At 32.2% G+C, this 7,807-nt stretch overlaps 1 protein-coding gene across 2 annotated transcripts in view; it reads left to right on the forward strand.

The window, feature by feature from the left end:
- Positions 1 to 6,465, forward strand: part of LOC143059122 (N-acetylneuraminate (7)9-O-acetyltransferase-like) — a 46,301-nt gene extending 39,836 nt beyond the window's left edge. For both annotated transcript variants that reach the window (XM_076232611.1, XM_076232612.1), the window contains 2 exons: positions 739 to 831; positions 1,252 to 6,465. In XM_076232611.1, the coding sequence (XP_076088726.1) occupies positions 739 to 831; positions 1,252 to 1,509 (351 nt within the window). In that variant the 3' untranslated portion in view covers positions 1,510 to 6,465. The remainder of the gene's footprint in view (positions 1 to 738; positions 832 to 1,251) is intronic.
- Positions 6,466 to 7,807: the final 1,342 nt, after the last annotated feature.

The following is a 7,807-nucleotide window of genomic DNA, read 5'->3' on the forward strand; positions in this document are numbered from 1 at the left end:
CATCTCGATTGTGATTTACGGTCATCTTGGCGATTTTTTCAAATCGAATTTCCCGTTTCATGCACATTTCTCAGAAGTAATTAGTGATTTCCGAGTGATTCTTTTATAAATTTACATCGTTTCAATGTATGATTTGTAAAGAAAATGATATAGAAACACTTAACAGACAATACAGAAACTGACCTAATTTTTCATCCGACATCTTGGGATGACCGTGAATGCAGTTACGGTCATCAGCTTTACCCCAGTGAATATGATCTTTCTAATTTTAATGCCAAATTAGAGATTTTACCCCATTTTCATGGTCCACTGAACATAGAAAATGATAGTGCGGATTGGTCATCCCTGTACTTAGGACACAATCTTGTTTTATAATATCTGCAAAGTATGGGCTTATTTTATTATTTTCCCATTCACAGACATGACAGATGGGCATCTTAAGGGGGTAGACCTTGGTTCAGGGAGATAACTCTTTAAATCAGTTAAGCGTTTGTAAAAGTCAAGTTCATCAATGTTTTTTAAGCATTTACCTGAAACAGATTAAAAATAATCTATGTAACCTAGAAGCTTAGAATATGTTTTTGAAAATGGTTGACACAAACGTACTGATGATTTTAAGAGTTATTTCCCTTAACCTAGGTCTACCTCCTTAAAAAGGTGAAACATTGTAAAACTTGCACAAAATTATAAAGATTTGTCTTTTGTTCTGTCCTTTCACTGATGTTTTTTTCATTTCAGATTGTATCTTTCATATTAATACGTAACGTTCCTGGATGGCTGAGAACAAAATACAGCTCATTTTTTGCCTGGTTTGGTAAAATATCACTAGAAGTAAGTATATTTAATGTGACCAAATACACACAAAAAAATACTTTTTAAGAAAAAAGAATTGATATGCTGTTTACATTGTTATTATGTCCTAAAATTTGTTAGAAATAATTAAAACCAGAATATCATTTGTGAATAGAAGCTTACTATTCAACTTGATGAGCATTTTGAAAATACTGGTAGGGAATAAATTTGTTAAAATTTCATGAATTTAAAGGAACCACTAATTCAACAAAATACAAATCTGCTCTTACTGTATTTGCTAAATAATTTGAAACTAAATTTAAATAAAAATTCAAAAAAAATCTATTTATTTCAAACATTAATGAAAAGTAAATTTTAGTAATCCAAGATAAATGTTCTGCTTTTATTTCAAGCAGACTGTTAATTTCAATTAATATTGGACTTTTTTTTTCATTTCAGCTTTTTATATCTCAGTACCATATTTGGTTAGCAGCTGATACCCATGGAGTTTTGGTTCTCATACCAAGTTATCCTGTTCTAAATGTTATAATTACATCTTTTATATTTATATGTATTAGTCATGAAATCTCTAAAATAACAGGGGCATTAACAAAGCATGCCATTCCGTCAGAATGGAAGGCATTGTTACGTAATTTTATTATATTTTGTTTGATACTACTGCCAGTATGTATTTCTCATGGTGTGCTTTCTATTTAATTTTTTTTTCTTGTTATACTTTATTTACTGTAGATTCAGAAATTATTTTTGTTTTTTTATTGATGCAAAAAAATGAAAAATCAGTTTTGCACTAATAAAAACTAACAGGAGTGAAAAGTAAAATCACAAAAATACTGAACTCCGAGGAAAATTCAAAATGGAAAGTCCCTAACCAAATGGCAAAATCAAATGACAATTTTCCTTCATAAAGTTTTTGCAATCACAATAATAAGATTTTGCATTTTCGCCAGTGGGCAAGGAAAATGTATCCCTTTTTAGCTCACCTGTCCCGAAGGGACAAGTGAGCTTATGCCATCACTTGGCGTCCGTCGTCGTCCGTCGTCTGTCGTCGTCTGTCGTCGTCGTAAACTATTTCAAGAATCTTCTCCTCTGAAACTACTGGGCCAAATACTTTCAAACTTTAACTGAATGTTCCTTAGGGTATCTAATTTATAAATTGTATCCGAAGTTTTGATCTATCAACAAACATGGTCGCCATTGCTAAAAATAGAACATAGGGGTCAAATGCAGTTTTTGGCTTATAACTCAAAAACCAAAGCATTTAGAGCAAATCTGACAGGGGTAATATTGTTTATCAGGTCAAGATCTATCTGCCCTGAAATTTTCAGATGAATCAGACAACCCGTTGTTGGGTTGCTGCCCCTGAATTGGTAATTTTAAGGAAATTTTGCTGTTTTTGGTTATTATCTTGAATATTATTATAGATAGAGATAAACTGTAAACAGCAATAATGTTCAGCAAAGTAAGATTTACAAATAAGTCAACATGACGGAAATGGTCAGTTGACCCCTTTAGGAGTTATTGCCCTTTATAGTCAATTTTTAACCATTTTTCGTAAATCTTAGTAATCTTTTACAAAAATCTTCTTCTCTGAAACTACTAGGCCAAATACTTCCAAACTTTAACTGAATGTTCCTTAGGGTATCTAGTTTGTAAATTGTATCCGAAGTTGTGATCTATCAACAAACATGGGCGCCATTGCTAAAAATAGAACATAGGGGTCAAATGCAGTTTTTGGCTTATAACTCAAAAACCAAAGCATTTAGAGCAAATTTGACATGGGATAATATTGTTTATCAGGTCAAGATCTATCTGCCCTGAAATTTTCAGATGAATCAGACAACCCGTTGTTGAGTTACTGCCCCTGAATTGGTAATTTTAAAGAAATTTTGCTGTTTTTGTTTATTATCTTGAACATTATTATAGATAGAGATAAACTGTAAACAGTTAAATGTTCAGCAAAGTAAGATTTACAAATAAGTCAACATGACGGAAATGGTCAGTTGACCCCTTTAGGAGTTATTGCCCTTTATAGTCAATTTTTAACCATTTTTCGTAAATCTTAGTAATCTTTTACAAAAATCTTCTCCTCTGAAACTACTGGGCCAAATACTTCCAAACTTTAACTGAATGTTCCTTAGGGTATCTAGTTTGTAAATTGTATCCGAAGTTGTGATCTATCAACAAACATGGTCGCCATTGCTAAAAATAGAACATAGGGGTCAAATGCAGTTTTTGGCTTATAACTCAAAAACCAAAGCATTTAGAGCAAATCTGACGTTGGGTAATATTGTTTATCAGGTCAAGATCTATCTGCCCTGAAATTTTCAGATGAATCAGACAACCTGTTGTTGGGTTGCTGCCCCTGAATTGATAATTTTAAGGAAATTTTGCTGTTTTTGTTTATTATCTTGAATATAATTATAGATAGAAATGAACTGTAAGCAGCAATAATGTTCAGCAAAGTAAGATCTTCAATTAAGTCAAATTGACCAAAATTGTCAATTGACCACTTAAGGAGTTATTGCCCTTTAAAGACTTTTTTCACAATTTGTTCATCATGTTGACCTACTTTAAAAAATCTTCTCCTTTGAAACTGCTGTATCAATTTCAGCCAAACTTACGCTAAATGAGTTTCAGAGTATGTAGTATAAATTTTATATTTTATTTCCTTGTATGTCAAGAAACATAGCTCCTATGGCTAAAATAGAACATAGGAGAAAATGATTATTTTTTTTGGCTTTTGAAGAAAATAGGACGATCCAAAAAACATTTAAATAAATTGAAAAGCCAAAATAATCATTGATGAGAGATTTAACCAAAAGAATTAAGGTGAGCGATTCAGGCTCTTGAGAGCCTCTTGTTTTTTGTGGAAGGGAGAGTAGGGGAGGTAAATGTAGGAGTTTTTTTCCAAAATAAAAAAAAAAAATTATCAGATTTTACCTTTCATAATCAAATTGTGAATCTTTAAAACCAATTATATATTTTCATAATGAACAAATGAGGGTCTAGTTGGGGATTACATACTGTTGATTCATAATTATTCGTTGAATACCAATTTTTGTGGATTTCGTGGGTACAAGTTAACCATGAAATTAAATTACAAACGAAAGTGAACCAACGCCTGGTGAGTCTGTAGTACGGTAGAGTCCATAAAGTGGATACCTCGCCAGGTATGCAGGGTCGTTATGATAAAAAACATAAAATGTAGAGAGTCTTATAACAACAACACTTTAGGGACTGCTGCAGAAATTTATTGATCGACATGTTTCGGTGCCTAGGGCACCGCCATCAGGATAAAAACAATACATAAAATCATGCTGAAGTACACAATCGGGTTGTTAAAATTTAAACGTCACAATGTTACAATGGTAAGTAACGTTATTAATAGCAACTGAAAGTGAAAGTGAAAGTTCATTATAAGTATGGAAGTAAACTATAAAAAGAAATTAAAATAAAATGTTTTTGTTGTGAAAATGTTTGTTAAAATTATTCTGCAAACATGTGTTTGTCCTCTTGCATCGTGGAAAGAATAATACAATAAGTTGTCAGGCTGTGTATAGACTGTATAGGTTGTGTGGTCTGAATGTTCATTTAACTTTCTTCCCCCAAATAGACGACATTTTATCAGCAATTCCGTACCATTTCGACTGGCATTCCGACATGAAATTAAAAGTTCATGAATGACATATTTTTTATGGGATAGTACATTTTTTACAGAGACCTCTATAAAACCATGAAAATGAATATCAACAGACATGCAAGTTTTCCTTATCATATCCACGAAAATTGGTACCTAAGAAAATACATAAATTCACAGTCATGGATTAACAGGTGGGGAAGGGATAAGGCAGAAACAATAGAGGGAAATGGACTTTTAATTTATGTATACAGAAAGGAAGTTTCCCCATTCTAGACCCTCACAAATTGGGTGCTTTATTAAGGTTTAGAACTTTTTATTTAATTATTGTTTTGCCTACTAGTATCTAGGAGGTCATGTAAATATGTTATTTATTATGAGGGATACGTTAAAGTGTATGATACATTCTGAGGGATTAATTATAGTGTGTGATACACATTCTGAGGGATTAATTAAAGTGTGTGATACATCGTGAGGGATTAATTATAGTGTGTGCTACATTATATTCATGCAATTTTTATTTTTATATGTGTGTATTTATTGTATTAATTGTTTTTCTTTTTATTGATATGATTGTTCATGTTCATGTATTTAATACAGAGTATGAGGCTACACAAATTACAAAGTATGAGGTTACACAAATTAAAAAGTAATGGAAAGTATGTTGTGAAACAGAATGCAGAAAAAAACTGTTTATGTATTTAATACAAAGATTATGCAATTCAGAAGTCGCCTCATGTGCAAGTACACACGAAGAGAATTCAATTTTTGTTTCTTCATATTACGCATTTCAACAAGCTATTTCGCAAAATAACCAAAGTTGTGTCTTTGTCTGCAGAAAAATGCAAAAATGTGAAAGAATTCAGAAATTATGACGACGTTTTTATAAATGCTAAAAATGAGACTTGATGAGAATGTCAATAATGAAAAGCTGCATTCTGAATTTGGTACATAAATCTGTATGCAGATTATCCTAAAATTGCAAAAAATAATCTCACATTTTTGTCCATTCTTCAAAAATCATGATATTAAATGCACACAATTATATCTCAATTTTCAGTTGTTAAAGGGTAGAAATTGACAGAGTATCATTGTAAAATATGATTTATTAGAGGAATACATGATTTCAAAAAATGGGCATTCTTATCATAATCTTTTACAAATCATCCAATTTTATGTTGAACATGAAGTCCAAGCTTTGTTTGTTGGAACTGCTAGTCAATGCAATTTAGTATGATGGGACATGGAGAAGGGTAGAAACCTACTAGCAATGAAGTGTCCTATTTTAATTATGATATAATTTTTGTAATGGTGTGTTATGTTATAATAAAGAATCAATAGTATAGTATAAATAGTCTGATATATTTATGTTATTAAGGAGATTTTTGCTACTCTGTTTCAAAATAAGAAGCTTTTCAAAAGACTGTTCTAAAATGATTGTATATAAATGAAGGAACTAAAAAATCAGATTTTTTTTTTAGGGTTCTTGCACTTGATTTCAAGATATAAGCCATTGAAAATTTGGCGTCAAATGATTCTCTCTAGATTGTTCATACTTTTGTCATTGGCTGCTTTTTGTTTCAAAAAAGATGAAAAAATAACAAGGATTTTTTGGATTTTCAAAAATGTGGCCTTTTAATCTTTACGCAAAAAATCATGAAAAAAAGATGGGTAAACAGGCAAATTTTTATAATGGCAATACATGGAGAAAATCAGAGAAGTCCAAAAATCTGGCAAAAATTCATGAATTTCGAATTTCCATGAAAAGAATTTTTTTCTGTAATCCTCAAAATTGGTACCCATGGAAATTAATGAATCAATAGTGCATATAATGAGAATGTTTATTAACAGGTTATTATTAAATCTGCATTTATGAATTAAATATTATAGCCTGTTTTCTTGTTTTAAAATGTTATTAAATGATTTACAATTTATAAAATTGTGTATTGCAAACTATATTGTTGAAACTGATTATGATTGGAAAACCTGTTCAGGGTAATAAACACAGAAATTACTGTTAATGTTTTTTTTGTACACTACATAAATTGTCTATATACATCACCTATACTTGCAGTTTGTACATTCCCATCTCAAAATACATTTAAATAATGTAATGATAGTTTACATGTGGAGCAGGATCTGCTTATCCATCCGAAGCACCTGAGTTCACCCCCGATTTTTGTTGGGGTTTATGTTGATTAGTCTAGTTTTCTATGATGTGTCTTCTGTACTGTTATTTGTCTTTTTATCTTTAGCCATGGTGCTGGGAGTTTATTTTTAATCTATGAGTTTGACTTGTCCCTCTGGTATCTTTCTTCCCTTTCTCACAGAAAAGTCTCTGTTGATTTAGAAAATATATTCACTGAACTAGTATATATTTGTTTAGGGGCCAGTTGAAGGACGCCTCCCGGTGCGGGAATTTCTCGCTACATTGAAGACCTGTTGGTGACCTTCTGCTGTTGTTTTTTTCTATGGTCGGGTTGTTGTCTCTTTGGCACATTCCCCATTTCCATTCTCAATTTTATTCTATAGTTGTTGAAATGAGTCAAAACAAAATAAAGATGTCCTGCACATCAACTATAAAAGGACATAAATGAAACAACAGAAACACTGAAGTGCAAGAAAAACAAACACCAACATGCATAGAAATAGACAAAATTGATAACAACTGCCACATTCCTGACTTGATACATGACACTTTAAGAAAATATGGTGGGTTGAACCTGGTGTTATGGCCAGCCGTAACCTTCTGCTTACGGTATATTTTTCTCAAACTATTGAACTGAAATAACCAGTATTACAATAAACGAAAGTCACATTTAGTTTGTTGTCTTTAGGTGTAATACCACCAAATCATGGCATGTCACATCCGGTTGTATACGAAAATAGGTTGAAAAAAATATTCCCTTGAATTTGACAGTTGTAGGTTATTAGGGCCCCGCCAAAGGCGGGTCGCCCCATAGTGATCAGTCTGTCCGTCCGTCCGTCCGTAACACTTTGTGTCCGCTCCATATCTACAGAACCATTATGATTTCATACTTTACACTTTACATGTTGATTAACCACCACCAGAGGGCGTGTCATGATGTATGTACAACTTCCTAGGTCAAAAGGTCAAGGTAAAAAAACTTTGGTTTCAGTTGACAACCCTGTGTCCTGTGGTGAAGATCGTGTCCGCTCTATATCTTGAGAACCGTTATGATTTCAAAGTTTATACTTGACATGTATATGAACCAACACCAGAGGGTGTGACATAATTTATAAACGACTGCCTAGGGCAAAGTTCAAGGTCAAAAACTTTGGTTTCAGTTGACAACCCCATGTCCTATGGTAAAGATCGTGTCCGCTCTATATCTT

The sequence above is a fragment of the Mytilus galloprovincialis genome, chromosome 14, assembly GCF_965363235.1.
Source record: "Mytilus galloprovincialis chromosome 14, xbMytGall1.hap1.1, whole genome shotgun sequence".
NCBI lineage: Eukaryota > Metazoa > Mollusca > Bivalvia > Mytilida > Mytilidae > Mytilus > Mytilus galloprovincialis.